This window comes from Sceloporus occidentalis, unplaced genomic scaffold, assembly GCF_023333645.1.
Source record: "Sceloporus occidentalis isolate IW3139 unplaced genomic scaffold, rSceOcc1.0.p SCAF_22, whole genome shotgun sequence".
Lineage (NCBI taxonomy): Eukaryota > Metazoa > Chordata > Lepidosauria > Squamata > Phrynosomatidae > Sceloporus > Sceloporus occidentalis.
Window position 1 is genome coordinate 3,337,608 of NW_028317002.1, and position 20,244 is coordinate 3,357,851.

At 41.1% G+C, this 20,244-nt stretch overlaps 2 protein-coding genes across 2 annotated transcripts; one reads left to right on the forward strand and one right to left on the reverse strand.

The window, feature by feature from the left end:
* Nucleotides 1-708: 708 nt before the first annotated feature.
* Nucleotides 709-9,879, reverse strand: LOC149300894 (derlin-2-like). The gene is made up of 6 exons (XM_089484643.1): nt 9,787-9,879; nt 7,643-7,708; nt 3,900-3,973; nt 1,826-1,919; nt 917-1,112; nt 709-803 (listed from the first exon to the last, which is right to left on the reverse strand). Exons 1-6 carry the CDS (start codon nt 9,877-9,879, stop codon nt 709-711), a joined length of 618 nt encoding a protein of 205 aa, XP_089340769.1.
* A 5,908-nt stretch (nt 9,880-15,787) lies between these two features.
* On the forward strand, nt 15,788-16,426 carry MIS12 (MIS12 kinetochore complex component). The gene has a single exon (XM_089484467.1). The coding sequence runs from the start codon at nt 15,788-15,790 to the stop codon at nt 16,424-16,426; it is 639 nt and encodes a 212-aa protein (XP_089340593.1).
* The last annotated feature ends 3,818 nt before the right edge of the window (nt 16,427-20,244 follow it).

Genomic DNA, 20,244 nt, shown 5'->3' on the forward strand with positions numbered 1-20,244 from the left:
TGACTTGGCATGATAGGAGTGTGATTGCTAACAGCAATCACAGTCCCATCATGCCTAGGTTCCAGAACTTACACATCCATGCTATCACACACACACACACACAAATTCATTCATTCACAGATTCATTCCCTCAATCACTGACAATCAGGCATACTCATTCACACAACCTCCCCCACCCCCTTACCTGCTCTACAGCTCTCGATGCCGCTCACAGACTTCAGCAGGGGGCGCGGCCTCCCTCATTCGCCCCACAGAGGAGGCAGGACTGGAGCAGAGAATAGACCCTCCCACAAGTAAGCAGCAGGGCTCTTGTGATCCTAGCTGCCGATCTCACGCGGGCCGCACCTCGAGGTCACGCGGGCGGCATTTGGCCCGCGGGCCGCATGTTGGACGCCCCTGTTATATTGGATCCTGAAACCACTTACCCTTAATTACTGCTTAGGAGAACTACTGTTATGTCTTTTCATCCCTCCTTTTGTTTCAATTACCCAGATTTCTTTAGAAATCAAGAGCATGGCCCTCATAAACCCACAATTCTTGCCAGGAACTTTGTATAAGAGTGCCATAAGGCTAGATGGTAACCTCACAGGCAGGGTTCTCATCAACCGTAGTTTCTGTGTTAATTTTGGGAGGCATTTATTAAATAAAAGAAAATATATTTATTTTATAGACAAACTCCTTATATACAGGTTTAAGAAATATTTATACTTACAAAATGTATGGGGTTTTAAGAATCCTTCCTCCTCCAGGCTGGTTGGGGAACACATCTTCTAGAAAGAAATATATGTGCCCAACTGCAATACCTAAAATAAATCCAACAAAGCAGTTGGCTGACAAGAGATGATCCCAAAGCACAACATTTTACATTAGAAAGTTTTGGGGTTGGGGTTCCGTTGCCATCGCAGAATATACTTACCTAGAAGATCCACAATAATGGAATTTCCCAGTAACAATGAAAAACCCATGAGGACCCAGGGCAGGAATGGTGCTTGAAAGTTGAGTAGACCAAAGAAGTTCATGCGGACATAGGGATTCCTTCTGCTCCACACGTAAACAAGCATTATTGTGAATGCTTGGCCTAAGAAAACTAGATTGACAAACAATCCAAATATCTGGAAAAAAACATTAAGGAGCTCTGTTATGGACACTGTATATTACCAAGCACTTAAATGGGATAGCCTACCATCCCAGACAACCACTGCACACACAAATGCATAATAAAGTGTTACTTTTAACATGACTGTGTTAAAAAAAAAAACAAAAAAACAATGCCGCAATGGAGCTTAAAGCAGCCAATGGCAGCAGCATATGCACAAGGGGCCTCAAAGCAATTCTGAAATTGTATTTCAGACATACATACATTATGTTGTACTGCATACATGAGTGAAAAATCATACAGCTAAAAAATTAAATAAATATATATATATATATATATATAAATGTATATTTCTTTGCTTTGTAAAGTCACTTTTAAATATACACAAGAGTATTTAAAAAAGTAATTGTGAATACAGATGGGCACACTGTATGTGATCCTTAATCCAGCAAAGTTCATAGCTGTGGTGTGAGCTCGGGTCAGAAGGGTTTCAGTGATACCCAACAAGCAGTGTAAATGCAAATACTAGAAGTATGCTTAGAACGCTATGTGACGCTAATAGGCGATTTCTGCAATTCTGCCAACACATATTAGGAAGATTAGCAACAAGAAATTGCTTATTCTGTTGGGATCTTCCTTCTTTTTGATTAAGCAAAGAACAGGAAGTTTGCAATTGTAGTCCAGTAACATTTAAATAAAACATGTGCATCTCTTGCTGAAAAAGGATACAGCCATTAGAAGACCACCAAACAGGAACATAAATACAAAATCTGCAGTCCGACCACGGAATGATCCTTCTTCAAGCATCCTGCAGTATCTATATCTGTAGTGAGCATGTCACGTTAAGAAAAAACAATACCGGAGAAAATTAGGCTCTATAAAAGAATAAATACAAGAATATGGAAGAGGGTATATATATATATATACACACACATGTGTATGTGTATATATATATATATATATATATTACACATACACATATACACACACACACACACACGTGCCTTGCAGACTGGTATGATTTGTCTTGGTGCTGCTCCCAAAGTGTCAGAGCCCAGACCTTAGAGAACCCATTAGAGCAGGGCTTCACAAATTTGTTGTGAATCTAGGCGCCAGCTAAAAATAGTTAGGAGCCAGAATTTTTTTTTAAACCAACAGTTGGGTAGGAGTGATCTGATCATCATCATCAGCCCACTTACTAAACTCACAGCATTTGACCGGGAAGCACCCTGGACTTTCAGGTCAGTGCTTTTTTTTATATATATATATATATATATATATATATATATATATATATATATATATATATATATATATATATATATATATATATATATATATATTTTATTTTTTTTAACACTTTCAATGCTGATGTTCCATTGGAGCACAGCATTGACTGATATTTAGTCCCCACAAGCTTGTGGGGACAAATGTTAACCCCTGCAATGCCACAAATGTGTTATACACAATTGTGGAATTGAAGGGGTTAACGCTGCACTGTCGCTCTCATGGAGTGATCAGGCAGCAGGGGGGTGTTGGGGCTGGTCTCCACACTCATGTGGAGACCGAAGAACCCTCTCCCCCTGTCCCTGAAGCTGCCTCTGGCAGCTGGGAAGCAATTGCAGGGGGAAGTCTCTGATGACTGCTGTAGGCTTCCATGCCTACAGAAATCATCAAAGGGCTTGTGGGGGCTCGTTTTTTCTGTTGCTGGTCTGCCTGGGCTTCCAGGCAGACCACCAGCAGCAGAGCCCCTAACAAAACGGGAATTAACCCCTAAATGCCACGATCGCGGCATTGAAGGGGTTAACGCTGCCCTGCTGCTCTCATGGAGCGATCAGGCAGCAGAGGGGTGTTGTGTCAGGTCCCCACACTTGTGTGGGGACCCAATCAACACTGAAGCCCCTTTCCTGAAGCTGCCTGTGGCAACGGTTTTCCTGCAATCGTGGTTTCAGCCTACAGGATTACTCCGTGGGAGGGATCTCAGGCTCGGGGGCGGGCTCTGAGTGGCTGTGCTGTCTGCCCAGACTCCTGGGCAGACAGCAGCAGCAGCGCCCCAGCGTGGCGACGCGGGGGCATTTTTTTGTGGATGTAAGAGGCTGACAAACTCCTAGGCGCCAGGACAAAATTCGCCATGGCGACCTGGGATTTGTCGAGCCCTGCATTAGAGATGCAGTGGAATGACCTCAAGACAACCCCAGGTATCCTAGGAACATGGCTGATATTAAGCAGTTCTGTAAGGAAAGATGGTCTAAAATCCCTCCTGAATATCCCACAGGTCTGATCATATCTACCAGAAGCGCTTGTTTAAATTTATTGCTGCCAAAGGAGGTTATTTAGGATTATTATTAAATCCAAGGGTTCACTTACTTTTTCCACTAGCACTCTGAATGTTTAACGGGCGTGTTTGGTAACGAGATTAAAGATTAACCCCGTAAGGACAATGGGCGGTCCCTAAACCCATTGAAACTACGGGCTGTCATTAAGGGGTTAACATTGTTTGTTGGTTATTCATTTAAGCACATTGTGTTTGTCTATACTTGTGACTTGGATGTAGACCAAATCATATTTTATTAACAATTAATGCAGAAAACTAGGTAGCTCCAAAGCATTCATTTACTTTTTGATGCCACTGTATGTCTTCAGATCAGAGGTCAGGTAGTTTTTGCTGTTCTCAAACATGGTTCCCCAAGTCTAAATCAACATTGTCCATTTAGAACCGTGAATATAGGAGGTCTAATGAAATGTGCAGCTGTGGTTATAAATTAATCATCTTTAAATAAGATGGTAATATTAAAAAGGATACAAAAAAATCATATTAAATAAAAAATTGAATCCGATTGATCCAAAAAACAAGAAGTTTGTTATTAATCGCCATACCTGTTTTCAAGAAATGAAAAAAAAAAAAAAACAAGTTAGACATACATACATTATGACTTACAATAAATTGCATTTCACATTGTAGAAAAAAAAGCCCACAATCTTTAGGACTGGATGCATACAATTGTCTAAAATGTCTTTGTATGCAGTAGCATTAATATTACTTCATGAAAAGTAAGGGGCCTAACCAAACCTAGTGGGCCCCTGACCACTAACCCTCCACGAAACTTTACAGTAGACACTATGCATTCCAGTAGGTAGCGTTCTCCTGGCATCCACCAAACCTGCAGATAGTGAAGAGTAGGTTTGCTTTACACCACACCAGCTGACAGTGATCTGTGGCTTGTGTGCAGCTGCTCGGCCATGGAAACACATTTCATGAAGCTCCTGATGCACAGTGCTTGAGCGGATGTTGCTTCCAGAGGCATTTTGGAACTCTTTAGGGAGCGATACTACAGAGGACAGGCAATTTTTGTGCTTCAGCATTTAGCAGCACTGCTCTGTGAGTATGTGTGGTCTACTGCTTTGCGGCTAAGCTGCTGTTACTCCTAGACGCTTCCACTTTACAATGATAGCACAGAAATTTCACAAATGGATATGCATCCTATGAAAGTGACAAGTTCAAAGTCACGGAATTCTTCAATATGACTCATTCTACTGACAATGTTTGTGTAGGGAGATGGCATGCCTAAGTGCACGTTTGCAATGTGTGTGGCTGAAACACCTTAACTCGATAATTAGGAGGGGTGTCCACACACTTTAGCATTATGACGCTTCCCTATATAAAAAAAAAGGCAAATATTAACAAAACACTGTAAAGAATTTGTCTAAAGAAATCTATAACACCCACAGGTACGATGGAAATGTATTCATTTGTATCATGTGTGTTGAACCACTATTCTTATATACCCTATTTGCTCAATTATAAAACAAGGTTCCCCCCCCCGAGCAAATACCCCTCGTCTTATATTCAAACAGGGGTCTGACTACAAGACTAAGAGCCACATCTCCCGCAGCACTGCAGGGGACCTGGATCCTCCTCTCTGGCAGCTGGGGCTTCTATGACAGAGCACCAGAGTGACATGACCTTCTGGTGCTCCACCATAGAAGCCCCGGTGGAAGTACCGGCCAGCAGCAGCGGAGGTTGTCTATGCGCATCGCATAGAAGTTTCACAGGCTGCCAGAGAGGAGCATTGCAGAGGACCTAAACCCTCCTCTCTAGCAGCCAGTGAACGACTGTGCGGTACGCGGAGACAACCTCCGCTGCTACCAGGGACTTCTGCCGGAGCTTCTATGACTGAGCACGGGAAGGTCCTGTCACGCCGGTGCCCTGTCACAGAAGCCCCGACGAAAGTTTGTCTACCGGCTGCACCCACTTGACACCAGAGAGTCTGGAAAACGGGGGACAAGTCTTGGGATGCATCGATAAGTCGGGGGGGGGGGCAGATGGGAAAATAGGAGGAATAAAGCATATCTGGGGCAGAGTGGTAAATGGTGGGTATAAGGCATATCAGGGAGGCAGAGTGGCATATATGGGTATAAGGCATATCAGGGAAGCAGAGTGGCATATAGGGGGGTATAAGGCATATCTGGGGGGCAGAGTATCAAGCTGTGGGGCAGATGTGCATAACCGGGGGGGGGGGGCAGAACTTGCAAAAACAGTTTTTATTAAATATGAAAAAAGTTTACATGTGAATATTTACTAGGGCTGAAACAACTAATCGATAAAATCGATAATAATCAATAATGAAAATCATTGTCAACGATTTTCATTATCGATTAATCGAATCGATTTTTATCGATTATAAAAATTATAATCCGACCTCAAACAGAGATTGGATTATAACACTAGAATCCAGATCCCCCGCAACGCTGCAGGGGACCTGGATTCCCCTCACTGTTGGCCGGTCTCTCACTTCCGTCTCTCTGCCCCTCCCATACATCACTCTGCCTCTCTACCCGGCTCCGTTACTGACTTCATAGAAGCCTCAGCGTAAGTGAAGGGCAGTAACGGAGGCTGTCTGTGCGCATCGTTTAGACCCCCCACCGGCTGACAGAGGATCATCCTCTCTGTCAGCCGGTGGGGGTCTAAACGATGCGCACAGACAGCCTCCGTTACTCACCTTCACTTACGCTGAGGCTTCTATGAAGCTGCAGTGAAAGTTCCTGTCAGTAACGGAGCCGGGTAGAGAGGCAGAGCGGTGTATGGGAGGGGGGAGGAGGCAGAGTGGTGTATGGGAGGGGGCAGAGTGGAGTATGGGAGGGGGAGGAGCCAGAGTGGAGTATGGGAGGGGGAGGAGCCAGAGTGGAGTATGGGAGGGGGGAGGAGCCAGAGTGGTGTATGGGAGGGGGGAGGAGCCAGAGTGGTGTATGGGAGGGGGAGGAGCCAGAGTGGTGTATGGGAGGGGGAGGAGCCAGAGTGGTGTATGGGAGGGGGAGGAGCCAGAGTGGTGTATGGGTGAGTTATAGTGGTGTATGGGGGGTATAAGGCATATCAATATTAGGCATATCAGGGGGGCATAAAACATATCTGGGGGTAAAAGGTATATCAGGGGGCTCAGTGGCATATAGGGGGTATAAGGCATATCAATATTAGGCATATCAGGGGGGCATAAAACATATCTGGGGGTAAAAGGTATATCAGGGGGCTCGGTTGCATATCACTGGCATATAAGAGGTATAAGGCATATATGGGGGCAGAGTGGCAAGCTGGGGGTCAGATGTGCATAACCGGGGGCAGTTTGGTAAATAAAAAAAATTTAAACAAGGCTTTTTTTCTCATAGTTTTTATTAAATATGAAAAATAGTTAACATATGAATTAATATTTACTAATAACTGTATTAAAACCTAGTTTGAGAAACACTGTTTGGGTTCTTGTCGCTTTTATTATTATGTCAGTAAAATAAGAAGGTGAATAGAGAGAGGCCATTGTGATAAAGAGATGAAAGTGTAAATTGTACGTTTTTTATTACATTATTTTAAATTGAAAAAAAATTAAATTTTTTTATCCGACTAATCGAAAAAAATAATCGGCCAACTAATCGATTATTAAAATAATCGTTAGTTGCAGCCCTAATATTTACTACTAAAACTTTTTTCTTATAGGGTAGTCTTATATTCAGGCCCCCCCTTTTTTCTAAATTAATATTCAAATTATGAGGGGTTGTCTTATAAATGAGCAAATTCAATAGTGTCAAATTTATATATATATATATATATATATATATATATATATATATATATATATATATATATATATATATATAAAAAAAAAAACAGTGGACCATACTTTACCCGATAAAAGCCATGCTACCTTTTAATGTTTTTGTATGTGTTAAACATATAACCGTGCAACATATTTTATCTAGACAAGAGTCAGACAATTCCCAGTTAGCCAAAGCTCTTAGCTGTTACAACTGGCTTCTAATTTCTCATGTTATTTTGTCCTGTTTTCTATAGTTTTATGGATTCTCAAAAATGTCATGGGATGGAATGTGGTGCCTAGATATGAACTACATCAAAGGTTTAAAAACGATTACATTGAAAAGGAAAATAGTTCTTTTTTTTCTGATTCCAATCCATTAATAAGTACAATAGCGTTGGTTTTACGAGATCGCAATATACCGACTGCAAAAACAAACAAAAAATTATGAGAAAAAAATGCTTACCTGATAATGTCTAAATATCAAATCTGGGTTGAAGTACAGCTGAAAAGGTGTTATAAGCTCTAATTGCTGAAAGAACAAAAAGAAGAAGTGAGCTTTAATTATAAGGACAGGAAACATTGCTTCCAAAATAAAAAACTGGTATATATCTCAATGTAGAAATCGCAAAACCTAACTATAACAAAAAAAATTCAATTTTGGCTATTATCAGGTAAAAAAAGAAAGAAAGAAGAAGTGCCTCTTAAACACCATATTAGACAGGTTTGTTTGATCTTAAAATGTTCTCACGTGCAAGCTTTTTAACACCGGCGCAACACAGAAAATCAGACATATCATTGCCCAAGGGGACTCCCAACAGACAGCAGAGAAATGGATCTCTAACTATGCAATATCATGCTTATGTTATAAGCGTTATACGGTCACGGAGATGAACTCAACAGACAGCAACTCTTCAACTGACTTGCAGAGCTTAAAGTTTCAAGTCACCCACCGAGCTGTTTGCTAAGTCTTAAACAAATACAAGAGTAAATTAAGCCATTTAAGTGGAACTTCGCGATGAATAGCTAAGATGCTGCACTATACTCAATACATGAGCTGCTCCATTAAAGCCAACTCTACTTCAACAACTAGATACGCCTGCCAAATCAATTAAACACCATCCCTAATCCCTCTCTCACAGCAAACATTTCATTATCTACGTATGCATTAACCACCCACTAACTCTCTACACAGGAAAGAAAAAGCTGCCGTCAAGAACACTACGTTGCTTTTCTCCTAATTACCTGCCACTTGCTTATATCCTTGAATGATTTTCAAAACTTCCGGCATTGGAAACAAGGTCAACTTTTTCAGCAGTCAGCTTGAGCCGACTGTAAATAACTTCACCCAACAGCACATCCTTATTCTGTAAATGATCAAATTTGTTTGATTTTTGAGTTTGTGAAGAATACACCTTGCCAGGCACACCAAGTAGGTGTGCGGATTGCGTTGGTATTGTCACCAAACCGTAGCCAATGTTTGCCCACAGGACTGGAACATCCGATTGTGTCATGGTTAATTAACCCTTCCTGTACACACATTATTATGGCTATGTGGTAGCTGCATTCAAATAAAAATGAAATTATAATAATAAAAAAAAAAAAACTCCTCTGCCGGAAAAACACATCTGCTTTCGAATTGCATCTTGTTTGGCCACTACGGCTAAAACATACGTTATCATAAAAGTCAGAAACTCTAAAATTAAACAGTAGTGTTTTTTTTCCTTTTCTTTTCATTTGAGGCAGTAAAAATTATTGTCGAATGTATCTTGGGTATGTATATGGGTATTTGCGTGAGAGTAGAGCTTCAAAGCTTGATTTTGTATGTTAATATACTGTAAAATATACTGGTTTGCAGAGACTCAAGAAGCGTGTGGCGCCTTCGTTCTTGGCATAAGCACGCCATACTTACATAAGTACATCTTGTCATACCCCTTGAATATATGTATTGTATGAAGCACTGCGTAAATTGTTGGCGCTATATGAATAAAAGATAATAATATACAACATAAAAAAAACTATGGTACATGTAAGAAAACCACTGGAATATGAGCAATATATGAAAAGTGGATACTGTCAGTGCAGGTTTGGGAAAAGAAATACCAGGGGCGCAACGTTGAAAATAATTTTGCCGTCCACTTACGCACACTAAGAACTCAGATCAGAAGGATTTAGCAGAGGTTGTCAGCTGCTTTTCGTTAGCGTTCAGAAAGGCTGAGCATTGACATTCACATTATTAACGGAAGGTGCAACTAAAATACCTCCCCAACACCAAATGATTGGGTGATATCTCATATATTCAGTGGTGTTGACGCAAAGGGGCAACGTGTAGGTTTCATCACTACCCACAGATCCACCAGTCTGCCAGACACGATGCATAAAGTTTTCCAAAACTGTCACGTGTGCACAACAGCAATACCAGCTGATCAACTGGTTATTTGCTTCAGCTATGCATCCTATAAAGAAAGGCAGAGCACAAAATACACAGGAGATGCTTAGTGGCTGAGCTGTCACTACAGTGGAGAATGGCTGGGATCCAACCTGAGCTACTGTCCTATTGCTTCTGTGTCCCATGAGCCCAGCCTGCCGTAAACCCGTCCCGATACTTACAACTACCGCAGTGGTGAGCACACATGCCGTGGTGTAAGCTCTAGTCACAGGCGGTATCTGCATATACTCCTGTCGGAAAGTCTGATACGCCATTTTGCTGTCTCCCCCACTCTCATCGCCTGCCTGTGCTTATCCAGCGCCTTGCTAGCGCTGACAAATGCCTATACAGGATCCAGCCAATAGACGCAAAGCAATATTTACAATCTCCCATCTGATTGGCTGCGTCTCCTCTCGAGTCAGCCTACTGAGCCCGCTATGTCACGTCTTCCTGTGATTGGTCCGCGTAATCGTAGGTGACCTGCTATCATTGGCTGACAAACAATTCGTGAGGCTTCTGGGTAATACGAGCACAAAACACAAAAGTCAAAGTACCGTCCCGATTCACTATTTAAAATCAAAAGGCAATTCGGAACCAGACATTTTCGTAAACCTCCATTTAATCTGATCTTCCGGGGGATTTCGACTGCCAAATGAATTTGTACAGAGGTTTGGAGAAGGATTTTATGTAAACAAGTCTGGTGATTGCGTTGTCTCTAGTGTTTTGAAATTCACGTTGACGTTATGTCACGATACATTAGCTCTGAACTCATTGTTAACTGTGTACATCTTTTTGAGGAAAGTCATTTTGGTGCACAATCAGACCTGAAATAGCTTAGCGTGAATATACTATATGAAAGTGCTCACCAAAACCTACATCGACCAGGAAAAAAAACTGCCATTGGTCCACAGCGCCAGGATTAAATATGGACTCTCTTGGCTACTCTATGGTACTTGCGTAACTGGAAAGTACCTCAGACGTGCGTTGAGGAGCATGTTATTGGCTAGGAGAAGTATCCAATCAGCTGTTGCTTACCTCAGTCCGCCTGAGTTGTTTGGAGACGGCCTGGCGGGAAGAAGGACTGGCGGTAACGTACGGAGTAGGTAGGGGGCTAGAGAACAGGTGGTGTCGCTATAATGTGTACTGTTCTCCCGCGATTTCTCCAGTTAGTAGTACCGCTGTTTGTCACATTCCCCGTTACTTTATCCATAGTGTCATTTGTGGCTGTAGTTTCCTCTGACCCTGTTTTTGCTTGGTTTCTTCTCACGGATTTAATGTAGTAGTAGTGTTTGTAGGGTAACAACCTAGAAAATTGTTTTGGTTTTTTTTCTTAGCATTGATAATTTGGGGTTTCCTGGCAAAGCACATGTTCCGAGATCCTCTCTTTTTGACGAGCATTTTATCATTTTGAAACTCTACCTGTCCCCTTTTTATGACTTAAGATTGCTCAGCATGTTTGGCTGGACGCGTGTATCCCTGTGTCCTACAGCTCTAAAAGGCAAAATAATGCATGTATAACAGTGCATGTACATTAAAGGGGAAATATGACAGCCAAAAAATAATGCTTTTTTTTTTTCACTACCTTAATAAGCATTTTCGTTTAAATACGCTTCACTTCTGTGCTGTAGTCTGGTTTTTGCTACTGATTGGTTGTTAGAGTTTTAGCTCCTAACACTTTGTGCTATTTGATATTAATCTCTAAATATGTGCTTCTCTGTGGCACTTACATATCACTTGCTCCCGGATTTGACTCTCTGGCTCCTCGCTTGTGTAGGAAAATGTCAAACGTAAGCGTTGTACAGTAGCGGTTAAATTGTACAAATACATTGTCGCAGGTGAATTGTGAGTGTGCGCTCAGCTTTGTGCGCAATTCTGCCTTTACCTCTGTAGGCACATCCACTGGCTTTTTCCAAAAGTGTTTGCCGGAGAACTAAGTTCTGGGTTTATTTTTTTCTAGATTTGTTTGTTAATGCTGCACCTGTTAAAATAATGTATGTTAATATATATATGTACTGGGCAAGCCCTGTTGGCCCTTCTGAATGAATAATGAAGATAGAGACTTAAAACCACAATTCTTTGGCAAACTCTTCTTACAACTTTACTTTAGTGGATATGCACATTTTGTACCTGTGGGGAATATTGACAATAAGAAATTACATTTTGTTACTTTTTAACAGCACCAAAATGCAACAACCAGCACTACATATGCTTGTACCTAAGTTAGGCAATTGAAAAATAACTATGAAGGTAAACATTTCCATTTAATTGGGTCCCATCGTGTTTGCTTTTTATATTTCCTCGCTGTCCTCTAGATGCCAGCAAAGCATTTTGGGGGTAAATATTTCATAGTGGATTTTCCCCTCGCTAGATGGATTTTAAGGACTGAACAGAAATTTGGCAACTTGTGAAGTCTGGAAAAGTGGCAACAACCAGGACACTTTGAAACACTGTCTTTAAGCTCAGGTAATGTTTCCAGAGATTTATCTGTTCATTTTTCATTTTAGCGGTAAATAAAGTAAAAACACCTCGCAGGTGACTACAGCTCCAGGTTATTTGTCCTTCCCAACTGATGTTTCAGAAAACTGTGTGTGAGATATATATGTGTGTATGTATGATACAACTAGGGCTGCAACTAACGATTAATTTCATAATCTATTAGTTGGCCGATTATTTTTTCGTTTAACCCCTTAACGTCCATTTCCGGGTCAGGCACGTCATGCAAAACGGTCACTTAACGACCTATGACGTGCCTGACACGTCGTGAGACTTAAACAAGCTTATAAAGTGATCAACGATCACTTTCTAAGCTTAAACGGTGTTGCTGTAATGCCTCGATGTCGAGGCATTCAGCAACACCTAGATCGGCATGATGGGCCGTGTCTGGCGCCTTCCCGGGGCGTCAACATCCGCCATACATTGTATGGCGGCGGACGCCCGTTTTAAAAGCGTTTAGGAGGCGATCAACGATCACCTCCTAAACTTCAATGGTGTCGCTGGAATGCCTCGATCAGGAGGCATCCAGCGACACCAAATACTTACCCCAGGGCGGGCTGTGACCGCTCCGGAGAGCGGTCACAGCCGCAGCTGCATGCAGTCTTCGCCATCTGCAAGATGGTGGCGGCCCGGGAAAAAAAATAATAAAATTGAAAAAGTTCGCTAGACGGTCTCCAGACCCTCCAGAGAACTCTGGCTCCACTTGCAGGTTGAATACAGGTACTGCATTCAACCATACAAGTCAATGGAGCCCAGCTTTCTAATCACTATGTGATTAGTAAAATATTTAAAATAAAAAAAAAACAAAAACATGGTAACATTTAAAAATTATTATGCTTTAGAGGAACTATCCAATTCCAGCAAAATGTTAAAAAAAAAAAAAATAAAAAAGTCCAAAGAGTAAAATAAAAAAATTAAGTTTATTATTATGAGCAAGTGCTAAAATCAGCGCTGTATCTTCCCAAAAATCCTGACATGGAAAAATTTAAATAAAAGCATTTCCAATACCCAAGGGGTGTCTAATTAATAAAAAAAAAAAATGAATGGTTTGATGGGGTAAATTGGAGTGGCCGGGCTCAAAGATAGGGCATAAGCACAGACTCACCGAAATGGGGGGGGAGCGCACTTCCAAAATGTGGCATTTTAACCCCAAACACCAGACAAACCCATACATGTGGGGTATGACTGAACTCGGGAGATGTTCCTGAACACACATTAGGGTGTTGTTTGATAGTGACGTATACCTGGAGCTATAAATTTATACCGAAAGTACAATTTGTGTGGAAAAAAATACTACCACAAAGTGTGGCAAAGGCTGGTGGTAGAATCTGATGCATGGAAAAGGGTTAAATACTACCATTTTAAGTACCTTGGGGTGTCTAGTTTTCAAAAATATATGGTTTTATGAGGTAAATTGTAGTGGCCAGGCTCAAAGATAGGGCATAGGCACAGACTGACCAAAATAGGAAAAAAAAGCGCACTTCCCAAATGTGGCCTTTTAACCCCAAACAGCAGTCAAACCCATGCATGGGTGGTATCACTGTACTCGAGAGATGTTGTTGAACACATATTAGGGTGTTGTTTGATAGTGACGTATACCTGGAGCTATAAATGTATACCCAAAGTACAATTTGTGTAAAAAAAAAAAAAAAAAATACCAAAAAAATACTAACACAAAGTGTGGCAAAGGCTGGTGGTAGAATCTCATGCATGGAAAGGGTTAAAATACTAGCATTTGAAATACCTTGGGGTGTCTAGTTTTCAAAAATATATGGTTTGATGGGGTAAATTGAATTAGCCGGCTTCAAAGATGGTCCTATTAGGACATGGGGGCAGAATGACCAGATGTAAAAGTTCAAAGTTAAAAAATGTGCACTTCCTAAATGTGGCATTTTACCTCCCAAACAACCCGACAAACCCATGCATGGGGGGTATGACTGTACTCGGGAGATGTTGCTGAACACATATTGGGGTGTTGTTTGAAAGTGATGTATACCAGGATCTGTACCTGAAGAGCAATTTTGGCGATAAAAAACACAAAATAAATTACTACCACAAAGTTTGACAAAGACTGGTGGTAGAATTAGCGCATGGAAAGAGTTAAAATTCTAGAATTTGAAATACCTTGGTGTCTAGTTTTCAAAAATATATGACTTGATGGGGTAAATTGCATTGGCCGGCTTCAAAGATACCCGAAATGGCACATGGGGGGAAGAATTACCAGATTTGGAAAAAATGGTTTTGAAATAGCAAAACGCTACTTGTACTTATTGCCCCATAACGTGCAGAAAAAAGCAAAAAAACATTGGGTATTTCTAAACTCAGAACAAATAGTAGTATATATTTAGTAGGTTTTTTCATTAGCTTTTTTGGATGAGTAAAAGATTTTTGGGGTAAAAGTCAGATTTTCATCATATTTTATTATTTTTTTTATGGGAAATTAGATAATATGATTAAAACAATGGTATCTGAAGAAACATCATTTGTGTGGGTTCACTAAATGAGTGAAGAGAAAATTACATTTAAACACGAACACCGCAAAAGTGTTAAAACAGCCTCGGTCCCAATGGTACAAAAGGTAAAACACAGCCTGGTCCTTAAGGGGTTAATTGGATAAAAAAATGTAAATTTTTCATTTATTTAAAACAATTTAATAAAGCAATGTAGGATGTTAAAAACAAATGGCAGAATAAAAAAACTTTGTTAAAAATGCATTTCTTGTTTTTATTTCCCAACCTGCCCCCCGGGTATGCACATTTGAGCCCGGGCTTGCCACACTACATCCTAGATGTCACATACCCCCAGACATGCCACTCCACCCTCCCCACATATGCCTTATATACCCTATATGCCTTATACCCCCTGATATTTCACTCCGTCCTCCCCAGGTATGCCGTATACCCCCCTGATATGCCATAGTGCAATCCCTAGATACAACTAACTTTCAATAGTTGCCCAAAGGTAGAGGGGAATAGATAAGACCCCACACCTCTCAATTTTGGAAACTTTTGGGTCAGTAGTAGTAGATGTAGATGTAGTTGGTAGTACAAGTACAGGTGGATGCTAGAAAGTCTTCACAACAAGTTGTTTTCCCAAATATCTGTTTTCTTGAAAAGAAACATTTGCCAGAAGTGAATAGACATCTCTCCCTGATGCTGCTTTCAGTGCACCTGAAATGAAAGGCTTTTTGCGACCACATACTGATAGAGGGGTTGCTGTTGTTTTTGCCACACTGGCACAATTTAGTTAAGAGGCTATTGAAACAAGGTCTGTAACTATACTCCTACTGCCATCTAGTGACATCTGATTTTCAAAGCATAGTGTAAGGATTAGGTTTGGTAACATATCTGAAATGCATTTTATTCTAAAGCTGCCTGTAATAGTTGGCACAACCTGTTATATTGCTTGCGTATGTACAAGCTCACCACTTGTATAGTTAAACTTCATAGCTGTAAAAGCTTTGCTACTAATGTATTTTACAGCAAACTTTTCATGCACCATAAAATTTAGATGGCTGTCAAGCATCTATTACTAATGCCGCGCTCTGCTATAATTCATATGCAAACAGTCTTGTTCATTGAGCTGTAGTGTAGACTCGTTAAATTGAGTGCATTGAAATTAGGTGATCATTTCCAGTATTCCCACTCATATTTTCTTGTTTATTTTTATAGGTCATCTTTTGGAAACAAAATGTCTGTTACTCCAATGTGCTATGAGGCACAATTTTTTGAGTTTACCCCACAGACCTGTATACTTAGGCTGTATATTACTTTTCAAGACTACTTGTTTGAAATGCTCCTGGTTGTGGAAAGAGTTATCATGAAAAAACTGGAAAGCATTCCAGCGCATAGGATAAGCAAGTTCCAGATTCGAGAGAGCACCGAAAAGTATCTCCACTACGTAAACGAACGATTCAATCACCTCTTCCAGAAAATGGAAAAATGCCTTTTAAAGCTTGTACTACGTATACCCAGGAATATTGTCCTACCGGAAGACAAGGTCCAAGTACAATACTCTTACAGTGCAGAAAAATTTCAGCTTCTGCAGAGTGAGACAGAGACATTACAGAAGCAGTACAAGGCTGAGAAGATGGCCACCCAGTCAATTTTAGCAGAGTTGGATGAGCAGAAGGTAGTGCAGGCTGAGCTGGAAAAAGTACTTGCTTGGTTTGATGGGCTTGACAAAATTTGCAGAGAGCATGGAAATATAGATTTAAAAGAGAGCTTTGCTTTTATGACTCAAGCCTCCTTGAAAATTCAAGGGAAAATAAAAGAAATTGACTTAAAAAATAAAAAAAAATCAAGGGTAATGAATCTTTTATCCCAATAAATTTTCAAACAAGGAAGAAACTATGAGAAACACATGCATTTCAAAGCTGTAAATTGTATATTTTTAAAGGTTATTGTAATTAAAGATATTCACATTTTTACGTTTTTTTTTTTTACGTTTTTTTTTTTTTTATGTACCTGTGTATTTTAACTTGATTGGTTGAAGAAAAGGCCAGAATAATAAAGTGTGTAACAATAATGGCCAAAGCGTGGGATGAATGCTTCCTTACAGAAGGAAAATGTATTGCTTACAGTATTTTTCTCTTGCATCTGCTCAGTAATCTAAACCAAGTGGAGTGTCCACAATCTGAGTAAAATTGCATTGTAATGGTGAACTTTTTGAGTTTTGTTTTTATTCATGCTTCAACTGTTTCTGTCTGAAGGTATGTTAAAGACTCTTCTATGGGCAACCTAAAGTAGACTGCTCAAAAAATAAAGGGAACACTTAAACAACACAATGTAACTCAAAAGCAATCACACTTCTGTGAAATCACACTGTCCACTCAGGAAGCAACACTGATGGACAATCAATTCCACATGCTGTTGTGCAAATGGAACAGACAACAGGTGGAAATTATAGGCAATTAGCAAAACACCCCCAATAAAGGAGTGGTTTTGCAGGTGGTGGCCACAGACTACTTCTCAGTTCCAATGCTTCTTGGCTGATGTTTTGGTCACTTTTGAATGTTGGCGGTACTTTCACTCTAGTGGTAGCATGAGACGGAGTCTACAACCCACACAAGTGGCTCAGGTAATGCAGCATGGAGGTCCTACCAGGAGACAGGCCAGTACATCAGGAGACGTGGAGGAGGCCGTAGGAGGGCAGCAACCCAGCAGCAGGACTGCTACCTCCACCTTTGTGCAAGGAGGAGCACTGCCAGAGCCCTGCAAAATGACCTCCAGCAGGCCACGACTGTGCATGTGTCCACTCAAACGGTTAGAAACAGACTCCATGAGGGTGGTATGAGGGCCCGACGTCCACAGGTGGGGGTTGTGCTTACAGCCCAACACTGCAGGACGTTTGGCGTTTGCCAGAACACCAAGATTGGCATATTCGCCACTGGGGCCCTGTGCTCTTCACAGATGAAAGCAGGTTCACACTGAGCACGTGACAGAGTCTGGAGATGCCGTGGAGAACGTTCTGCTGCCTGCAACATCCTACAGCATGACCGGTTTGGCGGTGGGTCAGTAATGGTGTGTGGTGGCATTCCTTTGGGGGGCTGCACAGCCCTCCATGTGTTTGCCAGAGTTAGCCTGACTGCCATTAGGTACCGAGATGAGATCCTCAGACCCCTTGTGAGACCATATGCTGGTGCGGTTGGCCCTGGGTTCCTCCTAATGCAAGACAATGCTAGACCTCATGTGGCTGGAGTGTGTCAGCAGTTCCTGCAAGAGGAAGGCATTGGACTGGCCCGCCCATTCCCCAGACCTGAATCCGATTGAGCACATCTGGGACATCATGTTTCGCTCCATCCACGAACGCCACGTTGCACCACAGACTGTCCAGGAGTTGGCGGATGCTTTAGTCCAGGTCTGTGAGGACATCCCTCAGGAGACCATCCGCAACCTCATCAGGAGCATGCCCAGGCGTTGTAGGGAGGTCATACGGGCACGTGGAGGCCACACACACTACTGAGCCTCATTGTGACTTGTTTTAAGGACATTACATCAAAGTTGGATCAGCCTGTAGTGTGGTTTTCCATTTTGATTTTGAGTGACTCCGTATCCAGACCTCCATGGGTTGATAAATTTGATTTCCATTGAGAATTTTTGTGTGATTTTGTTGTCAGCACATTCAACTATGTAAAGACGAAAGTATGTCATACGATTAGTTCATTCATTCAGATCTAGGATGTGTAATCTTAGTGTTCCCTTTAATTTTTGGAGCAGTGTATTTTCGGATTGCCAAATTAAAAATGTAATTATTTTACTTTGCAACCCAATGTTACTTTCTTGGCCGATGTAACAACACTGCTTCAGGACTTAATGTTTATATCTTTTACTGTTTTCAGCGTGTGCTTGATAATACCCATCCCTACATTGTTATTTCTCCCCTTGGATGCTGGCACCTCCAAAAAATGAATTTGTTATGCTGGAAATGCAATCTTACCTGATATTGCTGATATGAAATAGTTCATCACTTTGGAAGATAATTTTGATAATGAAATTTTAATGGTAGTAAAAGCTGTATTGTTGTAATTTTCTCATTTAGATTAATACTGTCTACTAAGACTGTATGACAATTGAATCTTTTAATTATTCAGAAAAAAATGCTGATGAATTTAAATTTTGCCTGTGTTGAAAATTATATCCTTAAGATAAGATTAAATCCATTATAATGTATGCAATATCATCTGTGTGCCAGTATTGACTGGTTCACGGTATAAGGGACCACGTTGTATCCGAGGCAGTCCTGTGAGAACCAGTAGCTCTGTCCCTGGACATGTGATTACTGTGATTTGCAGGCACTGTATTTACATGCACTGTGATTGCTGCGATTCGCTTACAATATCACCTTACACCTGTTATATCAATCAGTGTACAGTCTCCTGCTTTGGCTAACTTACTCTGATCGTGACATGATAATTTCCAGTTGTTAGTGGTGGTGAAAATTAAGGGGAGGGAGAGGCTTCAAGGTAGCAGGTAGGCATTTTTTTTTTTTTAACAGGGTGCGTAATGTATACATAATAAATATAAATTAACACATACAGAACCCTGCTCTTGAGCTTGCCCTCTAGCCTTATGGGTACTCTTACAGTAAAGTTCCTGGCAAGATTCGTGGGCTTTTGAGGGCTACACTCATGAGCTTACAATCGAAAGATCATATATTTGACTTATTTGTTATTACTCAAGCAGTATATTATACGTAGTTTGTGTATATGTCTGCGTAACTGCAGACCAGTCAGGGTGCCCATGTTGACCCCTGGCCACTGCCGAAAGTGCCTACAATTGGCACGCGAGCATAAGAACTGCACTGCAGGGCAATGGAAGAAGGCGGCCTGGTCTGATTAATTAAGTTTTCTTTTACATTACATGCATGGACGGGTGCGTCACTTACCTGGAGAGCACATGGCACCAGGATGCATGCACCTCGCAACTTACAGGACTTAAAGGATCAGCTGCTATTGTTTTGGTGCCTGAAATCACAGCACATTTTCAGAGGTCTAGCCGAGTCCATGCCTCGACGGGTCAGGGCTGTTTTGGCGGCAAAAGGGGGGTCATACTGTTATGGGATGATCGGTGTATATGGTGGCTGAGCGCCCCCTTTAAATTAACACTGTATCCCCCTTGCAAATGTATGGAACAATTAGCTGGTTCCAGTGCTGGCTCGTGTGAAAGTTTCAGGGACTCTAATAAGAAACCCCTCTGTGCACTCTGAGCTCTTTCTTGACAGCTCTTTGAAGAAGACAAAAATAGACCATGGAGGATTTGCTACATTGCAGCCCTGGAGCATTTATTTTGTGCTACAGGAGACAAGTAGACTCAAGTTGATCTCTTTATTGGCTGAGTAGATTTAGAGTGCAAGCTTTCCATTTGACTCTACTCATCCCCTTTGTTTCTACAGCTAACGTAGAAACAGGATTTTGGCTCCTAAAGAGAACAGTAGTAGTGGCAATACATTGTTTTCATGTTCCTTTACTCATCCCATCCAATATTTTTAATTGGTTAAGATGAACCGTTTGCTTCAGAAAGTGTTGTAGATATGGTCAGGAGGGAGATTTTTTTAGGTGAATTCATGACCTAATGGTATCTAAAGCTATTTATACAAAATCAATGATGTTTATGTAACAAGAGCTATTCTGTTGAAAATGGAGCAAT